Genomic DNA, 27,204 nt, shown 5'->3' on the forward strand with positions numbered 1-27,204 from the left:
TAGAACTTTTAAGCGTGGTTTCCACGAAGTTTTGTTTGAATGTTGGTTTTCGTATGATATTCTCCCCACAAGAAATACTAGGCACATATCATACCAAAACTTTGGTTCTTTTGTTTTGCGACAAAACTACCAATCTATTCATCAGCTGTCAAGGTAGTACAAAGAACAACCAGAAGTAAAAAATATATCCAGGTCCGTAGATCACCTAGTGACGACTACAAGCACTGGTTATTAGCCGGTATAGATTTTCGGGTAATATGTTGTCTCAGTGTATCCCTACAGAGCTAAACAACCATCGGGGCCTCCGGTTTCTGAACTCAGTAATCATGAACAAGATATAAGAAAATACTAACAGCACAATAATGATAATATCTCTTAGTAATTCATAAGTTGGGTCTATCCAACAACATTGTTTTGCCAACAATGTGTTCTCATTATTAATAGCATACATGTTGCTCCTAAGTATTCTCATGATCAGAAAAACAAGATCATCAATCAATACATGAGCTAGTTCTAGAGGCATGACTAGGGATCATCTTGGTGTTCATGTTTCCGCACATGCATTTGGTTTTCCTTCGAATCTCATATTCTAGAACCAATACAATTATAGTACAGAAACATAAACTAATAATGAACATGGAAATATAATAATATATTTATTATTGCGCTTAGGGCATATTTCCAACAGATATGTCAAGTACCTCCTTTTGTTGAGAGCTATTGTGTGTTCTCGGCCATGGAAGGATCTCTCAGCAAGCTCACCAACATTTGTCGTGTCATTTTGTTTTGCTGAGAGTTTCTCCCGGTGAAGTTCCGAGCCAGGAGCGCCTATTTCGTGCCACGTGTCATTTTTCCAGAGAACCGGTATTCTGCTCTCGGGTAGCTGGCTAGATTGCGTCGGTTTGGTCGCCTTTGCCGAGAGGTGTACTCAGTATCGCTATCTTTTCCGAGTGATGCACTAGGCAAATTTGTTTTCAATGTTTTTATAAATTTGGTTTCAATTATGCCTGCATCAAAAGATATATAGCAATAGTATTTCACATATATCGCAATTATATCACATCCCACATATCACAAAAGTTCCCACATCATAGCAAAATCACCATTCCACAACATAGAGGAATATATGTTCTCAAGCTCAAGCACACATGCACAAGTTCTCAAGCACACACAAGGAAGAGTACAAGCACAGAAAGTCAACAAGCAAGAATTTCATAAGCATAATTGGGAGTTCACATGGTTTTGGATATCAGAGTGGGAACACCAGGAGGCGTCATTCGGCTTGCTTGCCCAACTCCAAGTGGAGCTACCGGCTCATCGTTCGACCCTTGCAATGAATTGAGATGTAAGCATTTGAGACAATAAAATTGAATGCATATGGCAAAGACGAAAATGGTTTGCACTCGCATATCTGGCACTGATTTGCCTTGGATAGCATGAAGATTGGTTACCGTCAGCTTTAGTGAAAAAGAAAACCAAGTAAAAAAAGAAAAAGAAAAAATAAAAACACATAAAATAGAAAAAACAAAGGGAGACAGAGAGAGCAACTAGTTGATGAGCGCTCTTTCGGGAACCTCCTAAAAATCACTTGCGGTGGGCTGAGAGGCGCTACTTGGCGTGCTCTCGGCCACCGCAACGTGTCGCGCTCCGGGCGCACCCTTCGGATTTTATTTTTTTTATTATTTTTCCGCACGCGTTTTCAGCTTTTTAGATAGTTTTTTCTGGTTCTTTTGGCTTTCCAGTTTTCTACGGTGTTTCTTAGCTCTCCGAAAAACAAACATTCAAAAAAATTCTCATGAAAAAACACACTTTTTTTGCTTTTGTGAGAGACATTGTTTTGCTTTCCCGAGAGGCACGGTTTTGCTTCCGCAAGAGGTGCAGATGTGCCTCTCGAAAACGAAAAAAATGTGTTTTCCTTTTTTACTTCCGCGAGAGGCACGGTTTTGCTTCCGCGAGAGGCGCGGCCGTGCCTCTCGAAAACAAAAAAAACGAGTTTTCCTTTTTTTTTCTTTAGCGAGAGGCACGGTTTACCTTCCGCGAGAGTCATGGTTTTGCTTTCTCAAGAGGCACGTCCGTGCCTCTCCTAAACAAAAAATAAATATGTTTTCTCTTTTCTTCCTCCACGGAAAGGCATGGTTTTGCTTCCGCGAGAGGCACGGTCGGAAACAGAAAAAAATGTATTTTCTCTCTTCTTTCTTTTCGTGAGTGGCACGGCTTTGCTTCCACCAGAGACATGGTTTTGCTTCCGCGAGAGGCACGACCGTGCCTCTTGGAAACAAAAAAAAACATTTTCTTTTTTTCTCCCGTCAGAGGCACGATTTTGCTTCCGCGAGAGACCCGAATTTGCTTCTCACCGCGAGAGGCACGGCCGTGCCTCTCGAAAACATCTTTCGGAAAGGAAAAATAAACATGCTCCCGGTTTGGTTTTTTCATCCATTTTTTTGTTAAAAAAATTCGTCAAAAACTATAAATATTGGATCTAGTTTTCTAGATCTCGACGCAAGGAATCCGACGGTGGAAACGATTCGAGATTTGGACGCATGGTTTAAGAGTTAAAACGTCTTGAATAACAGATCTACAAAAAAAATGAAAACTGTCATGTTGTGACTAGTGGCGCACATGTCGTGCGCCAGTTGTCGCAACCTGGGAGACAAGTGTGATCTTTGGAAGGAGTACTTCTCAATTCGTAATTCTGGGATAGAGAGGACTTGATCACAGAGTTGGTGGGCTTCGGGCCAGTAGCAAATTGACTGACTCAAATATAGGGTCCGTCAAAAGAAAAAACAAGCCTAGGGAGCGCCGGCGGCGTTTTGGTTCTTTCAACTTGTCCTTTATTGGCATTAGGTGTAGTGGAAAGTTTAGTCCCATCCCACTAGTGGAGAAAGAGTTGGACCTCTTTAAAAGGGATGTTCTTCCACATGCTATTGGAGTTTGAGAATAGAAGAGGCTCTCGCGCACTCCTCCTCCGCCGCCCGCCTCGCCTCGTCGCGCGGCGCGGCGCGGCGGGAATGATCCGAGCTGAGCTCACACCAACGCGCTTATTTTTCCTGCGGTGTCTCCTAACCCTAGCCGCCACGAACAGATCACATCTGTTCCACACGCATGCCCACCGTCGTTCCTTCTGCTGCTGCTGTTGCCGGTGACTCCATCCCGTCCGCCGCGTGCACGATCGACGGGATAGCAGGTCTGCAAAACCCCTTCTCTCCGGTTCCTGTATGGGAGAGAGGCGGATAGGTTTTTGGGAAACGACTACGCGAGTGCTCGATGTTCGTCTACTTCCTCTATGTCCGCTTCGCCCTCATCATCACCATGTCTACCGACGCCGAACGTGCCGCCGCCGAGAAAGTTGAAGCCGACAAGAAGGCCGCCCAGGATGCTGCTGCCGCCACCACCGTCGCGGCCTCTGCATGGCCTACTGGAGGGTATAACTCGTTTATTCCGCTCCTATTGTTTTCTGTTTTCGCCATGCTAGCGTTTACGTAGATCTTTTTGTAATTAGCGTAGTATGTGCTTGCTTCACTGAATATCAGTATGCGTTTATTTGTGTCAATGCTATGGTAGTGATTTACTCATGGATTAAGTTAATCAAAAATTGCCTATTTAATTAGCAATGAACTCAGCGTGGATGCCAATTGTGAAGGGATTTTAATACGCTGAGCAGGCTTGACCCGTTCATGGCTTCTTCCCCCTGTTGTGGTACCTTGATTGCCGTCCGTAGAAGGTATGCACCCCGAACGACTCGTTCCACACGATTTGCCCAGCTCGTTCGATCGCCGTATCCGTATGCTTATATCATGCCAGTGCTGACCATTTTCTGCCGTCTGGACTATTTTCTTTCTGCTCAACCATTCTCAGTCCAGGACATGAAGAGAATAGCCCACACTCACCTCGCCGGCAGTGTCGCACTCTTCCTGCTGGCAGCTACCACCATTCCCTCGACGACGGTTGCCTTGGTGTCCTCCTCGGACGGCCAAGCCCTTCTGGCATGGAAGGCCAGCCTCGGCAACCCGACCGCGCTCTCCAACTGGTCCCAGGCCACATGGGCGTGCGCCTGGGATGGCATTGTCTGCTACCAGGAGCGCATCATCTATCTAAGGCTCGTGGGACGCGGTCTCTCTGGCGGGCTCGACACGCTCGACACTGCAGCGCTCCCCGACCTCGTCTCTCTGGACCTCAGTGGGAACAACCTCGGCGGCGCCATCCCAGCCAGCATCTCGGGGCTGAGGTCCCTCATAACACTCGACCTCAGCAGTAACAGGTTCAACGGTTCCATCCCACCACAGCTCGGCGACATGCCCTACCTTGCAGATATCCGGCTCTACAACAACAGCCTGGTCGGCGCCATCCTACACCAGCTCTGCAGGCGCCTCTCCCTGGTGGCACTGCACATCTCGAACAACCGGCTCACCGGGGAGCTTCCAGGCTGCTTGTGCGACTTGCAGTCTATGTGGTATATGGACTTGTCAAACAATCGGTTCGCAGGGAAGCTGCCGGACCGCTGGTGGAACTTGCGGGCTCTTGAGTTCATGGATCTATCCAACAACTCCTTTTCAGGTAAAATCCCTGCGGCTATGGCGAACCAGAGTTGCTCTCTTCGATCGCTTTACCTTGCTAGAAATGGCTTCTTCGGTGTCTTCCCGCCAGTCCTAATGAGTTGCAACTTGCTGGCCACCCTGGACATCGGGTATAATAGGTTTTTTGGTGCTATCCCTCCATGGATTGGGAGTCAAATTACATCCTTGAAAATTCTTAGCCTCAAATCAAACAACTTCACCGGAGAAATTCCTTCAGGATTATCACGGCTTTCGCAACTTCAGTTGCTCAACATAGCCAACAATAGCTTGACCGGCTCGATTCCTATAGCCTTCGGCAGCTTGACCTCAATGAGGAATCCACAAAATATTTCAAATACAGAACTACTCTACGGGACAAGATACAATGATAAACTCGTCATAATCTGGAAGGGTCAGGAGCAGATTTTCCAAAGAACAATCCGGTTATTAGCCGGTATGGATTTGTCGGGTAATCTGTTGTCTCAGTGTATCCCTACAGAGCTAACCAACCTTCGGGGCCTCCGGTTTCTGAACCTGTCAAGAAACAATCTGTCATGCGGCATCCCTAAAAACATTGGTAGTTTGACTTTTCTCGAGTCCCTTGATCTATCTTCTAATGAACTTGCTGGAGCAATTCCTCCAAGCATATCAAGCTTATTGGCGCTCGGCGCGTTGAATGTCTCGAACAATCATTTGTCGGGCAAGATACCCGCTCGGAGTCAGATGCAGACTCTGACCGACCCATCAATTTACTCCAACAATTCTGGACTATGTGGGTTTCCTATAGACATTCCGTGCACAAATGCTTCGCTTGCATCGGACAATAGAAATGGTAAAGAGGATGACTGCTAGATGTACTACTGTGTGATTGCTGGGGTAGTGTCTGGTTTTTGCTTGTGGTTTGGCATACTCTTTACATTTAAGACTTGGAGATGTGGTTTTGTCTCATTTGTTGATGGCATGCAACGTAAGTTTATCAAGAAGGTGTCAGATTAGTTGTGTACTTGTGTTCTCTATTTCATTATGCCAAGAGAGAATGTATGCATAGTTGTGTACAGAGTAATCTTTAAATAAAAAGATCACATTCGGGATCTAGTAAGATGCAATCAGTTTTAGCAAGATGTGGCATGTACATAACATTCCATGTATCTTTTGTGTGTGTGCAATGCAGCATATACGACAGGCTTGAAGTTACTCCCTCACAAAAAAAAACTATGGGGAGAATATCATACGGAAACCAATATTCGGTGTAATCCGGTGAAAGTGATGATTTGAAGTATCAAAAAAATCTCAAAAAATTATGGGATTTTAAGAGGGTGATGTTCTACTGGCATGCAAAATTTCAAGTTCAAACACATCACAGGATATGAGCTATGAAAAAGACAAAATCAGTATTGAATAGTGTAGAACAGTAACGCCACTATTCATTGATGAATTTATCTTTTTCATAACTGGCATCATGTAATGTGTTTTAAATTGAAATTTCATATGACAATAGAAAATCATCCTCTTAACATCCCTTAATTTATTCAGATTTCAATAGAACTTTTAAGCGTGGTTTCCACGAAGTTTTGTTTGAATGTTGGTTTTCGTATGATATTCTCCCCACAAGAAATTCTAGGCACATATCATACCAAAACTTTGGTTCTTTTGTTTTGCGACAAAACTACCAATCTATTCATCAACTGTCAAGGTAGTACAAAGAACAACCAGAAGTAAAAAATATATCCAGGTCCGTAGATCACCTAGTGACGACTACAAGCACTGGTTATTAGCCGGTATAGATTTTCGGGTAATATGTTGTCTCAGTGTATCCCTACAGAGCTAAACAACCATCGGGGCCTCCGGTTTCTGAACTCAGTAATCATGAACAAGATATAAGAAAATACTAACAGCACAATAATGATAATATCTCTTAGTAATTCATAAGTTGGGTCTATCCAACAACATTGTTTTGCCAACAATGTGTTCTCATTATTAATAGCATACATGTTGCTCCTAAGTATTCTCATGATCAGAAAAACAAGATCATCAATCAATACATGAGCTAGTTCTAGAGGCATGACTAGGGATCATCTTGGTGTTCATGTTTCCGCACATGCATTTGGTTTTCCTTCGAATCTCATATTCTAGAACCAATACAATTATAGTACAGAAACATAAACTAATAATGAACATGGAAATATAATAATATATTTATTATTGCGCTTAGGGCATATTTCCAACAGATATGTCAAGTACCTCCTTTTGTTGAGAGCTATTGTGTGTTCTCGGCCATGGAAGGATCTCTCAGCAAGCTCACCAACATTTGTCGTGTCATTTTGTTTTGCTGAGAGTTTCTCCCGGTGAAGTTCCGAGCCAGGAGCGCCTATTTCGTGCCACGTGTCATTTTTCTAGAGAACCGGTATTCTGCTCTCGGGTAGCTGGCTAGATTGCGTCGGTTTGGTCGCCTTTGCCGAGAGGTGTACTCAGTATCGCTATCTTTTCCGAGTGATGCACTAGGCAAATTTGTTTTCAATGTTTTTATAAATTTGGTTTCAATTATGCCTGCATCAAAAGATATATAGCAATAGTATTTCACATATATCGCAATTATATCACATCCCACATATCACAAAAGTTCCCACATCATAGCAAAATCACCATTCCACAACATAGAGGAATATATGTTCTCAAGCTCAAGCACACATGCACAAGTTCTCAAGCACACACAAGGAAGAGTACAAGCACAGAAAGTCAACAAGCAAGAATTTCATAAGCATAATTGGGAGTTCACATGGTTTTGGATATCAGAGTGGGAACACCAGGAGGCGTCATTCGGCTTGCTTGCCCAACTCCAAGTGGAGCTACCGGCTCATCGTTCGACCCTTGCAATGAATTGAGATGTAAGCATTTGAGACAATAAAATTGAATGCATATGGCAAAGACGAAAATGGTTTGCACTCGCATATCTGGCACTGATTTGCCTTGGATAGCATGAAGATTGGTTACCGTCAGCTTTAGTGAAAAAGAAAACCAAGTAAAAAAAGAAAAAGAAAAAGAAAAATAAAAACACATAAAATAGAAAAAACAAAGGGAGACAGAGAGAGCAACTAGTTGATGAGCGCTCTTTCGGGAACCTCCTAAAAATCACTTGCGGTGGGCTGAGAGGCGCTACTTGGCGCGCTCTCGGCCACCGCAACGTGTCGCGCTCCGGGCGCACCCTTCGGATTTTATTTTTTTTATTATTTTTCCGCACGCGTTTTCAGCTTTTTAGATAGTTTTTTCTGGTTCTTTTGGCTTTCCAGTTTTCTACGGTGTTTCTTAGCTCTCCGAAAAACAAACATTCAAAAAAATTCTCATGAAAAAACACACTTTTTTTGCTTTTGTGAGAGACATTGTTTTGCTTTCCCGAGAGGCACGGTTTTGCTTCCGCAAGAGGTGCAGATGTGCCTCTCGAAAACGAAAAAAATGTGTTTTCCTTTTTTACTTCCGCGAGAGGCACGGTTTTGCTTCCGCGAGAGGCGCGGCCGTGCCTCTCGAAAACAAAAAAAACGAGTTTTCCTTTTTTTTCTTTAGCGAGAGGCACGGTTTACCTTCCGCGAGAGTTATGGTTTTGCTTTCTCAAGAGGCACGTCCGTGCCTCTCCTAAACAAAAAATAAATATGTTTTCTCTTTTCTTCCTCCACGGAAAGGCATGGTTTTGCTTCCGCGAGAGGCACGGTCGGAAACAGAAAAAAAATGTATTTTCTCTCTTCTTTCTTTTCGTGAGTGGCACGGCTTTGCTTCCACCAGAGACATGGTTTTGCTTCCGCGAGAGGCACGACCGTGCCTCTTGGAAACAAAAAAAACATTTTCTTTTTTTCTCCCGTCAGAGGCACGATTTTGCTTCCGCGAGAGACCCGAATTTGCTTCTCACCGCGAGAGGCACGGCCGTGCCTCTCGAAAACATCTTTCGGAAAGGAAAAATAAACATGCTCCCGGTTTGGTTTTTTCATCCATTTTTTTGTTAAAAAAATTCGTCAAAACCTATAAATATTGGATCTAGTTTTCTAGATCTCGACGCAAGGAATCCGACGGTGGAAACGATTCGAGATTTGGACGCATGGTTTAAGAGTTAAAACGTCTTGAATAACAGATCTACAAAAAAAATGAAAACTGTTATGTTGTGACTAGTGGCACACATGTCGTGCGCCAGTTGTCGCAACCTGGGAGACAAGTGTGATCTTTGGAAGGAGTACTTCTCAATTCGTAATTCTGGGATAGAGAGGACTTGATCACAGAGTTGGTGGGCTTCGGGCCAGTAGCAAATTGACTGACTCAAATATAGGGTCCGTCAAAAGAAAAAACAAGCCTAGGGAGCGCCGGCGGCGTTTTGGTTCTTTCAACTTGTCCTTTATTTGCATTAGGTGTAGTGGAAAGTTTAGTCCCATCCCACTAGTGGAGAAAGAGTTGGACCTCTTTAAAAGGGATGTTCTTCCACTTGCTATTGGAGTTTGAGAATAGAAGAGGCTCTCGCGCACTCCTCCTCCGCCGCCCGCCTCGCCTCGTCGCGCGGCGCGGCGCGGCGGGAATGATCCGAGCTGAGCTCACACCAACGCGCTTATTTTTCCTGCGGTGTCTCCTAACCCTAGCCGCCACGAACAGATCACATCTGTTCCACACGCATGCCCACCGTCGTTCCTTCTGCTGCTGCTGTTGCCGGTGACTCCATCCCGTCCGCCGCGTGCACGATCGACGGGATAGCAGGTCTGCAAAACCCCTTCTCTCCGGTTCCTGTATGGGAGAGAGGCGGATAGGTTTTTGGGAAACGACTACGCGAGTGCTCGATGTTCGTCTACTTCCTCTATGTCCGCTTCGCCCTCATCATCACCATGTCTACCGACGCCGAACGTGCCGCCGCCGAGAAAGTTGAAGCCGACAAGAAGGCCGCCCAGGATGCTGCTGCCGCCACCACCGTCGCGGCCTCTGCATGGCCTACTGGAGGGTATAACTCGTTTATTCCGCTCCTATTGTTTTCTGTTTTCGCCATGCTAGCGTTTACGTAGATCTTTTTGTAATTAGCGTAGTATGTGCTTGCTTCACTGAATATCAGTATGCGTTTATTTGTGTCAATGCTATGGTAGTGATTTACTCATGGATTAAGTTAATCAAAAATTGCCTATTTAATTAGCAATGAACTCAGCGTGGATGCCAATTGTGAAGGGATTTTAATACGCTGAGCAGGCTTGACCCGTTCATGGCTTCTTCCCCCTGTTGTGGTACCTTGATTGCCGTCCGTAGAAGGTATGCACCCCGAACGACTCGTTCCACACGATTTGCCCAGCTCGTTCGATCGCCGTATCCGTATGCTTATATCATGCCAGTGCTGACCATTTTCTGCCGTCTGGACTATTTTCTTTCTGCTCAACCATTCTCAGTCCAGGACATGAAGAGAATAGCCCACACTCACCTCGCCGGCAGTGTCGCACTCTTCCTGCTGGCAGCTACCACCATTCCCTCGACGACGGTTGCCTTGGTGTCCTCCTCGGACGGCCAAGCCCTTCTGGCATGGAAGGCCAGCCTCGGCAACCCGACCGCGCTCTCCAACTGGTCCCAGGCCACATGGGCGTGCGCCTGGGATGGCATTGTCTGCTACCAGGAGCGCATCATCTATCTAAGGCTCGTGGGACGCGGTCTCTCTGGCGGGCTCGACACGCTCGACACTGCAGCGCTCCCCGACCTCGTCTCTCTGGACCTCAGTGGGAACAACCTCGGCGGCGCCATCCCAGCCAGCATCTCGGGGCTGAGGTCCCTCATAACACTCGACCTCAGCAGTAACAGGTTCAACGGTTCCATCCCACCACAGCTCGGCGACATGCCCTACCTTGCAGATATCCGGCTCTACAACAACAGCCTGGTCGGCGCCATCCTACACCAGCTCTGCAGGCGCCTCTCCCTGGTGGCACTGCACATCTCGAACAACCGGCTCACCGGGGAGCTTCCAGGCTGCTTGTGCGACTTGCAGTCTATGTGGTATATGGACTTGTCAAACAATCGGTTCGCAGGGAAGCTGCCGGACCGCTGGTGGAACTTGCGGGCTCTTGAGTTCATGGATCTATCCAACAACTCCTTTTCAGGTAAAATCCCTGCGGCTATGGCGAACCAGAGTTGCTCTCTTCGATCGCTTTACCTTGCTAGAAATGGCTTCTTCGGTGTCTTCCCGCCAGTCCTAATGAGTTGCAACTTGCTGGCCACCCTGGACATCGGGTATAATAGGTTTTTTGGTGCTATCCCTCCATGGATTGGGAGTCAAATTACATCCTTGAAAATTCTTAGCCTCAAATCAAACAACTTCACCGGAGAAATTCCTTCAGGATTATCACGGCTTTCGCAACTTCAGTTGCTCAACATAGCCAACAATAGCTTGACCGGCTCGATTCCTATAGCCTTCGGCAGCTTGACCTCAATGAGGAATCCACAAAATATTTCAAATACAGAACTACTCTACGGGACAAGATACAATGATAAACTCGTCATAATCTGGAAGGGTCAGGAGCAGATTTTCCAAAGAACAATCCGGTTATTAGCCGGTATGGATTTGTCGGGTAATCTGTTGTCTCAGTGTATCCCTACAGAGCTAACCAACCTTCGGGGCCTCCGGTTTCTGAACCTGTCAAGAAACAATCTGTCATGCGGCATCCCTAAAAACATTGGTAGTTTGACTTTTCTCGAGTCCCTTGATCTATCTTCTAATGAACTTGCTGGAGCAATTCCTCCAAGCATATCAAGCTTATTGGCGCTCGGCGCGTTGAATGTCTCGAACAATCATTTGTCGGGCAAGATACCCGCTCGGAGTCAGATGCAGACTCTGACCGACCCATCAATTTACTCCAACAATTCTGGACTATGTGGGTTTCCTATAGACATTCCGTGCACAAATGCTTCGCTTGCATCGGACAATAGAAATGGTAAAGAGGATGACTGCTAGATGTACTACTGTGTGATTGCTGGGGTAGTGTCTGGTTTTTGCTTGTGGTTTGGCATACTCTTTACATTTAAGACTTGGAGATGTGGTTTTGTCTCATTTGTTGATGGCATGCAACGTAAGTTTATCAAGAAGGTGTCAGATTAGTTGTGTACTTGTGTTCTCTATTTCATTATGCCAAGAGAGAATGTATGCATAGTTGTGTACAGAGTAATCTTTAAATAAAAAGATCACATTCGGGATCTAGTAAGATGCAATCAGTTTTAGCAAGATGTGGCATGTACATAACATTCCATGTATCTTTTGTGTGTGTGCAATGCAGCATATACGACAGGCTTGAAGTTACTCCCTCACAAAAAAAAACTATGGGGAGAATATCATACGGAAACCAATATTCGGTGTAATCCGGTGAAAGTGATGATTTGAAGTATCAAAAAAATCTCAAAAAATTATGGGATTTTAAGAGGGTGATGTTCTACTGGCATGCAAAATTTCAAGTTCAAACACATCACAGGATATGAGCTATGAAAAAGACAAAATCAGTATTGAATAGTGTAGAACAGTAACGCCACTATTCATTGATGAATTTATCTTTTTCATAACTGGCATCATGTAATGTGTTTTAAATTGAAATTTCATATGACAATAGAAAATCATCCTCTTAACATCCCTTAATTTATTCAGATTTCAATAGAACTTTTAAGCGTGGTTTCCACGAAGTTTTGTTTGAATGTTGGTTTTCGTATGATATTCTCCCCACAAGAAATTCTAGGCACATATCATACCAAAACTTTGGTTCTTTTGTTTTGCGACAAAACTACCAATCTATTCATCAACTGTCAAGGTAGTACAAAGAACAACCAGAAGTAAAAAATATATCCAGGTCCGTAGATCACCTAGTGACGACTACAAGCACTGGTTATTAGCCGGTATAGATTTTCGGGTAATATGTTGTCTCAGTGTATCCCTACAGAGCTAAACAACCATCGGGGCCTCCGGTTTCTGAACTCAGTAATCATGAACAAGATATAAGAAAATACTAACAGCACAATAATGATAATATCTCTTAGTAATTCATAAGTTGGGTCTATCCAACAACATTGTTTTGCCAACAATGTGTTCTCATTATTAATAGCATACATGTTGCTCCTAAGTATTCTCATGATCAGAAAAACAAGATCATCAATCAATACATGAGCTAGTTCTAGAGGCATGACTAGGGATCATCTTGGTGTTCATGTTTCCGCACATGCATTTGGTTTTCCTTCGAATCTCATATTCTAGAACCAATACAATTATAGTACAGAAACATAAACTAATAATGAACATGGAAATATAATAATATATTTATTATTGCGCTTAGGGCATATTTCCAACAGATATGTCAAGTACCTCCTTTTGTTGAGAGCTATTGCGTGTTCTCGGCCATGGAAGGATCTCTCAGCAAGCTCACCAACATTTGTCGTGTCATTTTGTTTTGCTGAGAGTTTCTCCCGGTGAAGTTCCGAGCCAGGAGCGCCTATTTCGTGCCACGTGTCATTTTTCCAGAGAACCGGTATTCTGCTCTCGGGTAGCTGGCTAGATTGCGTCGGTTTGGTCGCCTTTGCCGAGAGGTGTACTCAGTATCGCTATCTTTTCCGAGTGATGCACTAGGCAAATTTGTTTTCAATGTTTTTATAAATTTGGTTTCAATTATGCCTGCATCAAAAGATATATAGCAATAGTATTTCACATATATCGCAATTATATCACATCCCACATATCACAAAAGTTCCCACATCATAGCAAAATCACCATTCCACAACATAGAGGAATATATGTTCTCAAGCTCAAGCACACATGCACAAGTTCTCAAGCACACACAAGGAAGAGTACAAGCACAGAAAGTCAACAAGCAAGAATTTCATAAGCATAATTGGGAGTTCACATGGTTTTGGATATCAGAGTGGGAACACCAGGAGGCGTCATTCGGCTTGCTTGCCCAACTCCAAGTGGAGCTACCGGCTCATCGTTCGACCCTTGCAATGAATTGAGATGTAAGCATTTGAGACAATAAAATTGAATGCATATGGCAAAGACGAAAATGGTTTGCACTCGCATATCTGGCACTGATTTGCCTTGGATAGCATGAAGATTGGTTACCGTCAGCTTTAGTGAAAAAGAAAACCAAGTAAAAAAAGAAAAAGAAAAATAAAAACACATAAAATAGAAAAAACAAAGGGAGACAGAGAGAGCAACTAGTTGATGAGCGCTCTTTCGGGAACCTCCTAAAAATCACTTGCGGTGGGCTGAGAGGCGCTACTTGGCGCGCTCTCGGCCACCGCAACGTGTCGCGCTCCGGGCGCACCCTTCGGATTTTATTTTTTTATTATTTTTCCGCACGCGTTTTCAGCTTTTTAGATAGTTTTTTCTGGTTCTTTTGGCTTTCCAGTTTTCTACGGTGTTTCTTAGCTCTCCGAAAAACAAACATTCAAAAAAATTCTCATGAAAAAACACACTTTTTTTGCTTTTGTGAGAGACATTGTTTTGCTTTCCCGAGAGGCACGGTTTTGCTTCCGCAAGAGGTGCAGATGTGCCTCTCGAAAACGAAAAAAATGTGTTTTCCTTTTTTACTTCCGCGAGAGGCACGGTTTTGCTTCCGCGAGAGGCGCGGCCGTGCCTCTCGAAAACAAAAAAAACGAGTTTTCCTTTTTTTTCTTTAGCGAGAGGCACGGTTTACCTTCCGCGAGAGTTATGGTTTTGCTTTCTCAAGAGGCACGTCCGTGCCTCTCCTAAACAAAAAATAAATATGTTTTCTCTTTTCTTCCTCCACGGAAAGGCATGGTTTTGCTTCCGCGAGAGGCACGGTCGGAAACAGAAAAAAATGTATTTTCTCTCTTCTTTCTTTTCGTGAGTGGCACGGCTTTGCTTCCACCAGAGACATGGTTTTGCTTCCGCGAGAGGCACGACCGTGCCTCTTGGAAACAAAAAAAAACATTTTCTTTTTTTCTCCCGTCAGAGGCACGATTTTGCTTCCGCGAGAGACCCGAATTTGCTTCTCACCGCGAGAGGCACGGCCGTGCCTCTCGAAAACATCTTTCGGAAAGGAAAAATAAACATGCTCCCGGTTTGGTTTTTTCATCCATTTTTTTGTTAAAAAAATTCGTCAAAACCTATAAATATTGGATCTAGTTTTCTAGATCTCGACGCAAGGAATCCGACGGTGGAAACGATTCGAGATTTGGACGCATGGTTTAAGAGTTAAAACGTCTTGAATAACAGATCTACAAAAAAAAATGAAAACTGTTATGTTGTGACTAGTGGCGCACATGTCGTGCGCCAGTTGTCGCAACCTGGGAGACAAGTGTGATCTTTGGAAGGAGTACTTCTCAATTCGTAATTCTGGGATAGAGAGGACTTGATCACAGAGTTGGTGGGCTTCGGGCTAGTAGCAAATTGACTGACTCAAATATAGGGTCCGTCAAAAGAAAAAACAAGCCTAGGGAGCGCCGGCGGCGTTTTGGTTCTTTCAACTTGTCCTTTATTGGCATTAGGTGTAGTGGAAAGTTTAGTCCCATCCCACTAGTGGAGAAAGAGTTGGACCTCTTTAAAAGGGATGTTCTTCCACATGCTATTGGAGTTTGAGAATAGAAGAGGCTCTCGCGCACTCCTCCTCCGCCGCCCGCCTCGCCTCGTCGCGCGGCGCGGCGCGGCGGGAATGATCCGAGCTGAGCTCACACCAACGCGCTTATTTTTCCTGCGGTGTCTCCTAACCCTAGCCGCCACGAACAGATCACATCTGTTCCACACGCATGCCCACCGTCGTTCCTTCTGCTGCTGCTGTTGCCGGTGACTCCATCCCGTCCGCCGCGTGCACGATCGACGGGATAGCAGGTCTGCAAAACCCCTTCTCTCCGGTTCCTGTATGGGAGAGAGGCGGATAGGTTTTTGGGAAACGACTACGCGAGTGCTCGATGTTCGTCTACTTCCTCTATGTCCGCTTCGCCCTCATCATCACCATGTCTACCGACGCCGAACGTGCCGCCGCCGAGAAAGTTGAAGCCGACAAGAAGGCCGCCCAGGATGCTGCTGCCGCCACCACCGTCGCGGCCTCTGCATGGCCTACTGGAGGGTATAACTCGTTTATTCCGCTCCTATTGTTTTCTGTTTTCGCCATGCTAGCGTTTACGTAGATCTTTTTGTAATTAGCGTAGTATGTGCTTGCTTCACTGAATATCAGTATGCGTTTATTTGTGTCAATGCTATGGTAGTGATTTACTCATGGATTAAGTTAATCAAAAATTGCCTATTTAATTAGCAATGAACTCAGCGTGGATGCCAATTGTGAAGGGATTTTAATACGCTGAGCAGGCTTGACCCGTTCATGGCTTCTTCCCCCTGTTGTGGTACCTTGATTGCCGTCCGTAGAAGGTATGCACCCCGAACGACTCGTTCCACACGATTTGCCCAGCTCGTTCGATCGCCGTATCCGTATGCTTATATCATGCCAGTGCTGACCATTTTCTGCCGTCTGGACTATTTTCTTTCTGCTCAACCATTCTCAGTCCAGGACATGAAGAGAATAGCCCACACTCACCTCGCCGGCAGTGTCGCACTCTTCCTGCTGGCAGCTACCACCATTCCCTCGACGACGGTTGCCTTGGTGTCCTCCTCGGACGGCCAAGCCCTTCTGGCATGGAAGGCCAGCCTCGGCAACCCGACCGCGCTCTCCAACTGGTCCCAGGCCACATGGGCGTGCGCCTGGGATGGCATTGTCTGCTACCAGGAGCGCATCATCTATCTAAGGCTCGTGGGACGCGGTCTCTCTGGCGGGCTCGACACGCTCGACACTGCAGCGCTCCCCGACCTCGTCTCTCTGGACCTCAGTGGGAACAACCTCGGCGGCGCCATCCCAGCCAGCATCTCGGGGCTGAGGTCCCTCATAACACTCGACCTCAGCAGTAACAGGTTCAACGGTTCCATCCCACCACAGCTCGGCGACATGCCCTACCTTGCAGATATCCGGCTCTACAACAACAGCCTGGTCGGCGCCATCCTACACCAGCTCTGCAGGCGCCTCTCCCTGGTGGCACTGCACATCTCGAACAACCGGCTCACCGGGGAGCTTCCAGGCTGCTTGTGCGACTTGCAGTCTATGTGGTATATGGACTTGTCAAACAATCGGTTCGCAGGGAAGCTGCCGGACCGCTGGTGGAACTTGCGGGCTCTTGAGTTCATGGATCTATCCAACAACTCCTTTTCAGGTAAAATCCCTGCGGCTATGGCGAACCAGAGTTGCTCTCTTCGATCGCTTTACCTTGCTAGAAATGGCTTCTTCGGTGTCTTCCCGCCAGTCCTAATGAGTTGCAACTTGCTGGCCACCCTGGACATCGGGTATAATAGGTTTTTTGGTGCTATCCCTCCATGGATTGGGAGTCAAATTACATCCTTGAAAATTCTTAGCCTCAAATCAAACAACTTCACCGGAGAAATTCCTTCAGGATTATCACGGCTTTCGCAACTTCAGTTGCTCAACATAGCCAACAATAGCTTGACCGGCTCGATTCCTATAGCCTTCGGCAGCTTGACCTCAATGAGGAATCCACAAAATATTTCAAATACAGAACTACTCTACGGGACAAGATACAATGATAAACTCGTCATAATCTGGAAGGGTCAGGAGCAGATTTTCCAAAGAACAATCCGGTTATTAGCCGGTATGGATTTGTCGGGTAATCTGTTGTCTCAGTGTATCCCTACAGAGCTAACCAACCTTCGGGGCCTCCGGTTTCTGAACCTGTCAAGAAACAATCTGTCATGCGGCATCCCTAAAAACATTGGTAGTTTGACTTTTCTCGAGTCCCTTGATCTATCTTCTAATGAACTTGCTGGAGCAATTCCTCCAAGCATATCAAGCTTATTGGCGCTCGGCGCGTTGAATGTCTCGAACAATCATTTGTCGGGCAAGATACCCGCTCGGAGTCAGATGCAGACTCTGACCGACCCATCAATTTACTCCAACAATTCTGGACTATGTGGGTTTCCTATAGACATTCCGTGCACAAATGCTTCGCTTGCATCGGACAATAGAAATGGTAAAGAGGATGACTGCTAGATGTACTACTGTGTGATTGCTGGGGTAGTGTCTGGTTTTTGCTTGTGGTTTGGCATACTCTTTACATTTAAGACTTGGAGATGTGGTTTTGTCTCATTTGTTGATGGCATGCAACGTAAGTTTATCAAGAAGGTGTCAGATTAGTTGTGTACTTGTGTTCTCTATTTCATTATGCCAAGAGAGAATGTATGCATAGTTGTGTACAGAGTAATCTTTAAATAAAAAGATCACATTCGGGATCTAGTAAGATGCAATCAGTTTTAGCAAGATGTGGCATGTACATAACATTCCATGTATCTTTTGTGTGTGTGCAATGCAGCATATACGACAGGCTTGAAGTTACTCCCTCACAAAAAAAAACTATGGGGAGAATATCATACGGAAACCAATATTCGGTGTAATCCGGTGAAAGTGATGATTTGAAGTATCAAAAAAATCTCAAAAAATTATGGGATTTTAAGAGGGTGATGTTCTACTGGCATGCAAAATTTCAAGTTCAAACACATCACAGGATATGAGCTATGAAAAAGACAAAATCAGTATTGAATAGTGTAGAACAGTAACGCCACTATTCATTGATGAATTTATCTTTTTCATAACTGGCATCATGTAATGTGTTTTAAATTGAAATTTCATATGACAATAGAAAATCATCCTCTTAACATCCCTTAATTTATTCAGATTTCAATAGAACTTTTAAGCGTGGTTTCCACGAAGTTTTGTTTGAATGTTGGTTTTCGTATGATATTCTCCCCACAAGAAATTCTAGGCACATATCATACCAAAACTTTGGTTCTTTTGTTTTGCGACAAAACTACCAATCTATTCATCAACTGTCAAGGTAGTACAAAGAACAACCAGAAGTAAAAAATATATCCAGGTCCGTAGATCACCTAGTGACGACTACAAGCACTGGTTATTAGCCGGTATAGATTTTCGGGTAATATGTTGTCTCAGTGTATCCCTACAGAGCTAAACAACCATCGGGGCCTCCGGTTTCTGAACTCAGTAATCATGAACAAGATATAAGAAAATACTAACAGCACAATAATGATAATATCTCTTAGTAATTCATAAGTTGGGTCTATCCAACAACATTGTTTTGCCAACAATGTGTTCTCATTATTAATAGCATACATGTTGCTCCTAAGTATTCTCATGATCAGAAAAACAAGATCATCAATCAATACATGAGCTAGTTCTAGAGGCATGACTAGGGATCATCTTGGTGTTCATGTTTCCGCACATGCATTTGGTTTTCCTTCGAATCTCATATTCTAGAACCAATACAATTATAGTACAGAAACATAAACTAATAATGAACATGGAAATATAATAATATATTTATTATTGCGCTTAGGGCATATTTCCAACAGATATGTCAAGTACCTCCTTTTGTTGAGAGCTATTGTGTGTTCTCGGCCATGGAAGGATCTCTCAGCAAGCTCACCAACATTTGTCGTGTCATTTTGTTTTGCTGAGAGTTTCTCCCGGTGAAGTTCCGAGCCAGGAGCGCCTATTTCGTGCCACGTGTCATTTTTCCAGAGAACCGGTATTCTGCTCTCGGGTAGCTGGCTAGATTGCGTCGGTTTGGTCGCCTTTGCCGAGAGGTGTACTCAGTATCGCTATCTTTTCCGAGTGATGCACTAGGCAAATTTGTTTTCAATGTTTTTATAAATTTGGTTTCAATTATGCCTGCATCAAAAGATATATAGCAATAGTATTTCACATATATCGCAATTATATCACATCCCACATATCACAAAAGTTCCCACATCATAGCAAAATCACCATTCCACAACATAGAGGAATATATGTTCTCAAGCTCAAGCACACATGCACAAGTTCTCAAGCACACACAAGGAAGAGTACAAGCACAGAAAGTCAACAAGCAAGAATTTCATAAGCATAATTGGGAGTTCACATGGTTTTGGATATCAGAGTGGGAACACCAGGAGGCGTCATTCGGCTTGCTTGCCCAACTCCAAGTGGAGCTACCGGCTCATCGTTCGACCCTTGCAATGAATTGAGATGTAAGCATTTGAGACAATAAAATTGAATGCATATGGCAAAGACGAAAATGGTTTGCACTCGCATATCTGGCACTGATTTGCCTTGGATAGCATGAAGATTGGTTACCGTCAGCTTTAGTGAAAAAGAAAACCAAGTAAAAAAAGAAAAAGAAAAATAAAAACACATAAAATAGAAAAAACAAAGGGAGACAGAGAGAGCAACTAGTTGATGAGCGCTCTTTCGGGAACCTCCTAAAAATCACTTGCGGTGGGCTGAGAGGCGCTACTTGGCGCGCTCTCGGCCACCGCAACGTGTCGCGCTCCGGGCGCACCCTTCGGATTTTATTTTTTTATTATTTTTCCGCACGCGTTTTCAGCTTTTTAGATAGTTTTTTCTGGTTCTTTTGGCTTTCCAGTTTTCTACGGTGTTTCTTAGCTCTCCGAAAAACAAACATTCAAAAAAATTCTCATGAAAAAACACACTTTTTTTGCTTTTGTGAGAGACATTGTTTTGCTTTCCCGAGAGGCACGGTTTTGCTTCCGCAAGAGGTGCAGATGTGCCTCTCGAAAACGAAAAAAATGTGTTTTCCTTTTTTACTTCCGCGAGAGGCACGGTTTTGCTTCCGCGAGAGGCGCGGCCGTGCCTCTCGAAAACAAAAAAAACGAGTTTTCCTTTTTTTTCTTTAGCGAGAGGCACGGTTTACCTTCCGCGAGAGTTATGGTTTTGCTTTCTCAAGAGGCACGTCCGTGCCTCTCCTAAACAAAAAATAAATATGTTTTCTCTTTTCTTCCTCCACGGAAAGGCATGGTTTTGCTTCCGCGAGAGGCACGGTCGGAAACAGAAAAAAATGTATTTTCTCTCTTCTTTCTTTTCGTGAGTGGCACGGCTTTGCTTCCACCAGAGACATGGTTTTGCTTCCGCGAGAGGCACGACCGTGCCTCTTGGAAACAAAAAAAAACATTTTCTTTTTTTCTCCCGTCAGAGGCACGATTTTGCTTCCGCGAGAGACCCGAATTTGCTTCTCACCGCGAGAGGCACGGCCGTGCCTCTCGAAAACATCTTTCGGAAAGGAAAAATAAACATGCTCCCGGTTTGGTTTTTTCATCCATTTTTTTGTTAAAAAAATTCGTCAAAACCTATAAATATTGGATCTAGTTTTCTAGATCTCGACGCAAGGAATCCGACGGTGGAAACGATTCGAGATTTGGACGCATGGTTTAAGAGTTAAAACGTCTTGAATAACAGATCTACAAAAAAAAATGAAAACTGTTATGTTGTGACTAGTGGCGCACATGTCGTGCGCCAGTTGTCGCAACCTGGGAGACAAGTGTGATCTTTGGAAGGAGTACTTCTCAATTCGTAATTCTGGGATAGAGAGGACTTGATCACAGAGTTGGTGGGCTTCGGGCTAGTAGCAAATTGACTGACTCAAATATAGGGTCCGTCAAAAGAAAAAACAAGCCTAGGGAGCGCCGGCGGCGTTTTGGTTCTTTCAACTTGTCCTTTATTGGCATTAGGTGTAGTGGAAAGTTTAGTCCCATCCCACTAGTGGAGAAAGAGTTGGACCTCTTTAAAAGGGATGTTCTTCCACATGCTATTGGAGTTTGAGAATAGAAGAGGCTCTCGCGCACTCCTCCTCCGCCGCCCGCCTCGCCTCGTCGCGCGGCGCGGCGCGGCGGGAATGATCCGAGCTGAGCTCACACCAACGCGCTTATTTTTCCTGCGGTGTCTCCTAACCCTAGCCGCCACGAACAGATCACATCTGTTCCACACGCATGCCCACCGTCGTTCCTTCTGCTGCTGCTGTTGCCGGTGACTCCATCCCGTCCGCCGCGTGCACGATCGACGGGATAGCAGGTCTGCAAAACCCCTTCTCTCCGGTTCCTGTATGGGAGAGAGGCGGATAGGTTTTTGGGAAACGACTACGCGAGTGCTCGATGTTCGTCTACTTCCTCTATGTCCGCTTCGCCCTCATCATCACCATGTCTACCGACGCCGAACGTGCCGCCGCCGAGAAAGTTGAAGCCGACAAGAAGGCCGCCCAGGATGCTGCTGCCGCCACCACCGTCGCGGCCTCTGCATGGCCTACTGGAGGGTATAACTCGTTTATTCCGCTCCTATTGTTTTCTGTTTTCGCCATGCTAGCGTTTACGTAGATCTTTTTGTAATTAGCGTAGTATGTGCTTGCTTCACTGAATATCAGTATGCGTTTATTTGTGTCAATGCTATGGTAGTGATTTACTCATGGATTAAGTTAATCAAAAATTGCCTATTTAATTAGCAATGAACTCAGCGTGGATGCCAATTGTGAAGGGATTTTAATACGCTGAGCAGGCTTGACCCGTTCATGGCTTCTTCCCCCTGTTGTGGTACCTTGATTGCCGTCCGTAGAAGGTATGCACCCCGAACGACTCGTTCCACACGATTTGCCCAGCTCGTTCGATCGCCGTATCCGTATGCTTATATCATGCCAGTGCTGACCATTTTCTGCCGTCTGGACTATTTTCTTTCTGCTCAACCATTCTCAGTCCAGGACATGAAGAGAATAGCCCACACTCACCTCGCCGGCAGTGTCGCACTCTTCCTGCTGGCAGCTACCACCATTCCCTCGACGACGGTTGCCTTGGTGTCCTCCTCGGACGGCCAAGCCCTTCTGGCATGGAAGGCCAGCCTCGGCAACCCGACCGCGCTCTCCAACTGGTCCCAGGCCACATGGGCGTGCGCCTGGGATGGCATTGTCTGCTACCAGGAGCGCATCATCTATCTAAGGCTCGTGGGACGCGGTCTCTCTGGCGGGCTCGACACGCTCGACACTGCAGCGCTCCCCGACCTCGTCTCTCTGGACCTCAGTGGGAACAACCTCGGCGGCGCCATCCCAGCCAGCATCTCGGGGCTGAGGTCCCTCATAACACTCGACCTCAGCAGTAACAGGTTCAACGGTTCCATCCCACCACAGCTCGGCGACATGCCCTACCTTGCAGATATCCGGCTCTACAACAACAGCCTGGTCGGCGCCATCCTACACCAGCTCTGCAGGCGCCTCTCCCTGGTGGCACTGCACATCTCGAACAACCGGCTCACCGGGGAGCTTCCAGGCTGCTTGTGCGACTTGCAGTCTATGTGGTATATGGACTTGTCAAACAATCGGTTCGCAGGGAAGCTGCCGGACCGCTGGTGGAACTTGCGGGCTCTTGAGTTCATGGATCTATCCAACAACTCCTTTTCAGGTAAAATCCCTGCGGCTATGGCGAACCAGAGTTGCTCTCTTCGATCGCTTTACCTTGCTAGAAATGGCTTCTTCGGTGTCTTCCCGCCAGTCCTAATGAGTTGCAACTTGCTGGCCACCCTGGACATCGGGTATAATAGGTTTTTTGGTGCTATCCCTCCATGGATTGGGAGTCAAATTACATCCTTGAAAATTCTTAGCCTCAAATCAAACAACTTCACCGGAGAAATTCCTTCAGGATTATCACGGCTTTCGCAACTTCAGTTGCTCAACATAGCCAACAATAGCTTGACCGGCTCGATTCCTATAGCCTTCGGCAGCTTGACCTCAATGAGGAATCCACAAAATATTTCAAATACAGAACTACTCTACGGGACAAGATACAATGATAAACTCGTCATAATCTGGAAGGGTCAGGAGCAGATTTTCCAAAGAACAATCCGGTTATTAGCCGGTATGGATTTGTCGGGTAATCTGTTGTCTCAGTGTATCCCTACAGAGCTAACCAACCTTCGGGGCCTCCGGTTTCTGAACCTGTCAAGAAACAATCTGTCATGCGGCATCCCTAAAAACATTGGTAGTTTGACTTTTCTCGAGTCCCTTGATCTATCTTCTAATGAACTTGCTGGAGCAATTCCTCCAAGCATATCAAGCTTATTGGCGCTCGGCGCGTTGAATGTCTCGAACAATCATTTGTCGGGCAAGATACCCGCTCGGAGTCAGATGCAGACTCTGACCGACCCATCAATTTACTCCAACAATTCTGGACTATGTGGGTTTCCTATAGACATTCCGTGCACAAATGCTTCGCTTGCATCGGACAATAGAAATGGTAAAGAGGATGACTGCTAGATGTACTACTGTGTGATTGCTGGGGTAGTGTCTGGTTTTTGCTTGTGGTTTGGCATACTCTTTACATTTAAGACTTGGAGATGTGGTTTTGTCTCATTTGTTGATGGCATGCAACGTAAGTTTATCAAGAAGGTGTCAGATTAGTTGTGTACTTGTGTTCTCTATTTCATTATGCCAAGAGAGAATGTATGCATAGTTGTGTACAGAGTAATCTTTAAATAAAAAGATCACATTCGGGATCTAGTAAGATGCAATCAGTTTTAGCAAGATGTGGCATGTACATAACATTCCATGTATCTTTTGTGTGTGTGCAATGCAGCATATACGACCGGCTTGAAGTTACTCCCTCACAAAAAAAACTATGGGGAGAATATCATACGGAAACCAATATTCGGTGTAATCCGGTGAAAGTGATGATTTGAAGTATCAAAAAAATCTCAAAAAATTATGGGATTTTAAGAGGGTGATGTTCTACTGGCATGCAAAATTTCAAGTTCAAACACATCACAGGATATGAGCTATGAAAAAGACAAAATCAGTATTGAATAGTGTAGAACAGTAACGCCACTATTCATTGATGAATTTATCTTTTTCATAACTGGCATCATGTAATGTGTTTTAAATTGAAATTTCATATGACAATAGAAAATCATCCTCTTAACATCCCTTAATTTATTCAGATTTCAATAGAACTTTTAAGCGTGGTTTCCACGAAGTTTTGTTTGAATGTTGGTTTTCGTATGATATTCTCCCCACAAGAAATACTAGGCACATATCATACCAAAACTTTGGTTCTTTTGTTTTGCGACAAAACTACCAATCTATTCATCACCTGTCAAGGTAGTACAAAGAACAACCAGAAGTAAAAAATATATCCAGGTCCGTAGATCACCTAGTGACGACTACAAGCACTGGTATTAGCCGGTATAGATTTTCGGGTAATATGTTGTCTCAGTGTATCCCTACAGAGCTAAACAACCATCGGGGCCTCCGGTTTCTGAACTCAGTAATCATGAACAAGATATAAGAAAATACTAACAGCACAATAATGATAATATCTCTTAGTAATTCATAAGTTGGGTCTATCCAACAACATTGTTTTGCCAACAATGTGTTCTCATTATTAATAGCATACATGTTGCTCCTAAGTATTCTCATGATCAGAAAAACAAGATCATCAATCAATACATGAGCTAGTTCTAGAGGCATGACTAGGGATCATCTTGGTGTTCATGTTTCCGCACATGCATTTGGTTTTCCTTCGAATCTCATATTCTAGAACCAATACAATTATAGTACAGAAACATAAACTAATAATGAACATGGAAATATAATAATATATTTATTATTGCCCTTAGGGCATATTTCCAACAGATATGTCAAGTACCTCCTTTTGTTGAGAGCTATTGTGTGTTCTCGGCCATGGAAGGATCTCTCAGCAAGCTCACCAACATTTGTCGTGTCATTTTGTTTTGCTGAGAGTTTCTCCCGGTGAAGTTCCGAGCCAGGAGCGCCTATTTCGTGCCACGTGTCATTTTTCCAGAGAACCGGTATTCTGCTCTCGGGTAGCTGGCTAGATTGCGTCGGTTTGGTCGCCTTTGCCGAGAGGTGTACTCAGTATCGCTATCTTTTCCGAGTGATGCACTAGGCAAATTTGTTTTCAATGTTTTTATAAATTTGGTTTCAATTATGCCTGCATCAAAAGATATATAGCAATAGTATTTCACATATATCGCAATTATATCACATCCCACATATCACAAAAGTTCCCACATCATAGCAAAATCACCATTCCACAACATAGAGGAATATATGTTCTCAAGCTCAAGCACACATGCACAAGTTCTCAAGCACACACAAGGAAGAGTACAAGCACAGAAAGTCAACAAGCAAGAATTTCATAAGCATAATTGGGAGTTCACATGGTTTTGGATATCAGAGTGGGAACACCAGGAGGCGTCATTCGGCTTGCTTGCCCAACTCCAAGTGGAGCTACCGGCTCATCGTTCGACCCTTGCAATGAATTGAGATGTAAGCATTTGAGACAATAAAATTGAATGCATATGGCAAAGACGAAAATGGTTTGCACTCGCATATCTGGCACTGATTTGCCTTGGATAGCATGAAGATTGGTTACCGTCAGCTTTAGTGAAAAAGAAAACCAAGTAAAAAAAGAAAAAGAAAAATAAAAACACATAAAATAGAAAAAACAAAGGGAGACAGAGAGAGCAACTAGTTGATGAGCGCTCTTTCGGGAACCTCCTAAAAATCACTTGCGGTGGGCTGAGAGGCGCTACTTGGCGCGCTCTCGGCCACCGCAACGTGTCGCGCTCCGGGCGCACCCTTCGGATTTTATTTTTTTTATTATTTTTCCGCACGCGTTTTCAGCTTTTTAGATAGTTTTTTCTGGTTCTTTTGGCTTTCCAGTTTTCTACGGTGTTTCTTAGCTCTCCGAAAAACAAACATTCAAAAAAATTCTCATGAAAAAACACACTTTTTTTGCTTTTGTGAGAGACATTGTTTTGCTTTCCCGAGAGGCACGGTTTTGCTTCCGCAAGAGGTGCAGATGTGCCTCTCGAAAACGAAAAAAATGTGTTTTCCTTTTTTACTTCCGCGAGAGGCACGGTTTTGCTTCCGCGAGAGGCGCGGCCGTGCCTCTCGAAAACAAAAAAACGAGTTTTCCTTTTTTTTCTTTAGCGAGAGGCACGGTTTACCTTCCGCGAGAGTTATGGTTTTGCTTTCTCAAGAGGCACGTCCGTGCCTCTCCTAAACAAAAAATAAATATGTTTTCTCTTTTCTTCCTCCACGGAAAGGCATGGTTTTGCTTCCGCGAGAGGCACGGTCGGAAACAGAAAAAAATGTATTTTCTCTCTTCTTTCTTTTCGTGAGTGGCACGGCTTTGCTTCCACCAGAGACATGGTTTTGCTTCCGCGAGAGGCACGACCGTGCCTCTTGGAAACAAAAAAAAACATTTTCTTTTTTTCTCCCGTCAGAGGCACGATTTTGCTTCCGCGAGAGACCCGAATTTGCTTCTCACCGCGAGAGGCACGGCCGTGCCTCTCGAAAACATCTTTCGGAAAGGAAAAATAAACATGCTCCCGGTTTGGTTTTTTCATCCATTTTTTTGTTAAAAAAATTCGTCAAAACCTATAAATATTGGATCTAGTTTTCTAGATCTCGACGCAAGGAATCCGACGGTGGAAACGATTCGAGATTTGGACGCATGGTTTAAGAGTTAAAACGTCTTGAATAACAGATCTACAAAAAAAAATGAAAACTGTTATGTTGTGACTAGTGGCGCACATGTCGTGCGCCAGTTGTCGCAACCTGGGAGACAAGTGTGATCTTTGGAAGGAGTACTTCTCAATTCGTAATTCTGGGATAGAGAGGACTTGATCACAGAGTTGGTGGGCTTCGGGCTAGTAGCAAATTGACTGACTCAAATATAGGGTCCGTCAAAAGAAAAAACAAGCCTAGGGAGCGCCGGCGGCGTTTTGGTTCTTTCAACTTGTCCTTTATT

At 44.7% G+C, this 27,204-nt stretch overlaps 4 protein-coding genes across 4 annotated transcripts; all 4 read left to right on the forward strand.

The window, feature by feature from the left end:
- The first annotated feature begins 3,008 nt into the window (after positions 1-3,008).
- Positions 3,009-6,431, forward strand: LOC141025489 (uncharacterized). The gene has a single exon (XM_073500833.1). It carries the CDS (start codon positions 3,675-3,677, stop codon positions 5,403-5,405), a length of 1,731 nt encoding a protein of 576 aa, XP_073356934.1. The 5' UTR covers positions 3,009-3,674; the 3' UTR covers positions 5,406-6,431.
- A 2,777-nt stretch (positions 6,432-9,208) lies between these two features.
- On the forward strand, positions 9,209-12,528 carry LOC141025488 (uncharacterized). Its single transcript, XM_073500832.1, has one exon. The coding sequence runs from the start codon at positions 9,772-9,774 to the stop codon at positions 11,500-11,502; it is 1,731 nt and encodes a 576-aa protein (XP_073356933.1). The 5' UTR covers positions 9,209-9,771; the 3' UTR covers positions 11,503-12,528.
- Positions 12,529-13,825: 1,297 nt separating this feature from the next.
- Positions 13,826-19,809, forward strand: LOC141025487 (uncharacterized). Its single transcript, XM_073500831.1, has one exon. It carries the CDS (start codon positions 15,863-15,865, stop codon positions 17,591-17,593), a length of 1,731 nt encoding a protein of 576 aa, XP_073356932.1. The 5' UTR covers positions 13,826-15,862; the 3' UTR covers positions 17,594-19,809.
- Positions 19,810-21,353: 1,544 nt separating this feature from the next.
- LOC141025490 (uncharacterized) lies at positions 21,354-24,005 on the forward strand. The gene has a single exon (XM_073500834.1). It carries the CDS (start codon positions 21,954-21,956, stop codon positions 23,682-23,684), a length of 1,731 nt encoding a protein of 576 aa, XP_073356935.1. The 5' UTR covers positions 21,354-21,953; the 3' UTR covers positions 23,685-24,005.
- The last annotated feature ends 3,199 nt before the right edge of the window (positions 24,006-27,204 follow it).

Source organism: Aegilops tauschii, chromosome 6, assembly GCF_002575655.3.
Source record: "Aegilops tauschii subsp. strangulata cultivar AL8/78 chromosome 6, Aet v6.0, whole genome shotgun sequence".
NCBI classification, from domain to species: domain Eukaryota; kingdom Viridiplantae; phylum Streptophyta; class Magnoliopsida; order Poales; family Poaceae; genus Aegilops; species Aegilops tauschii.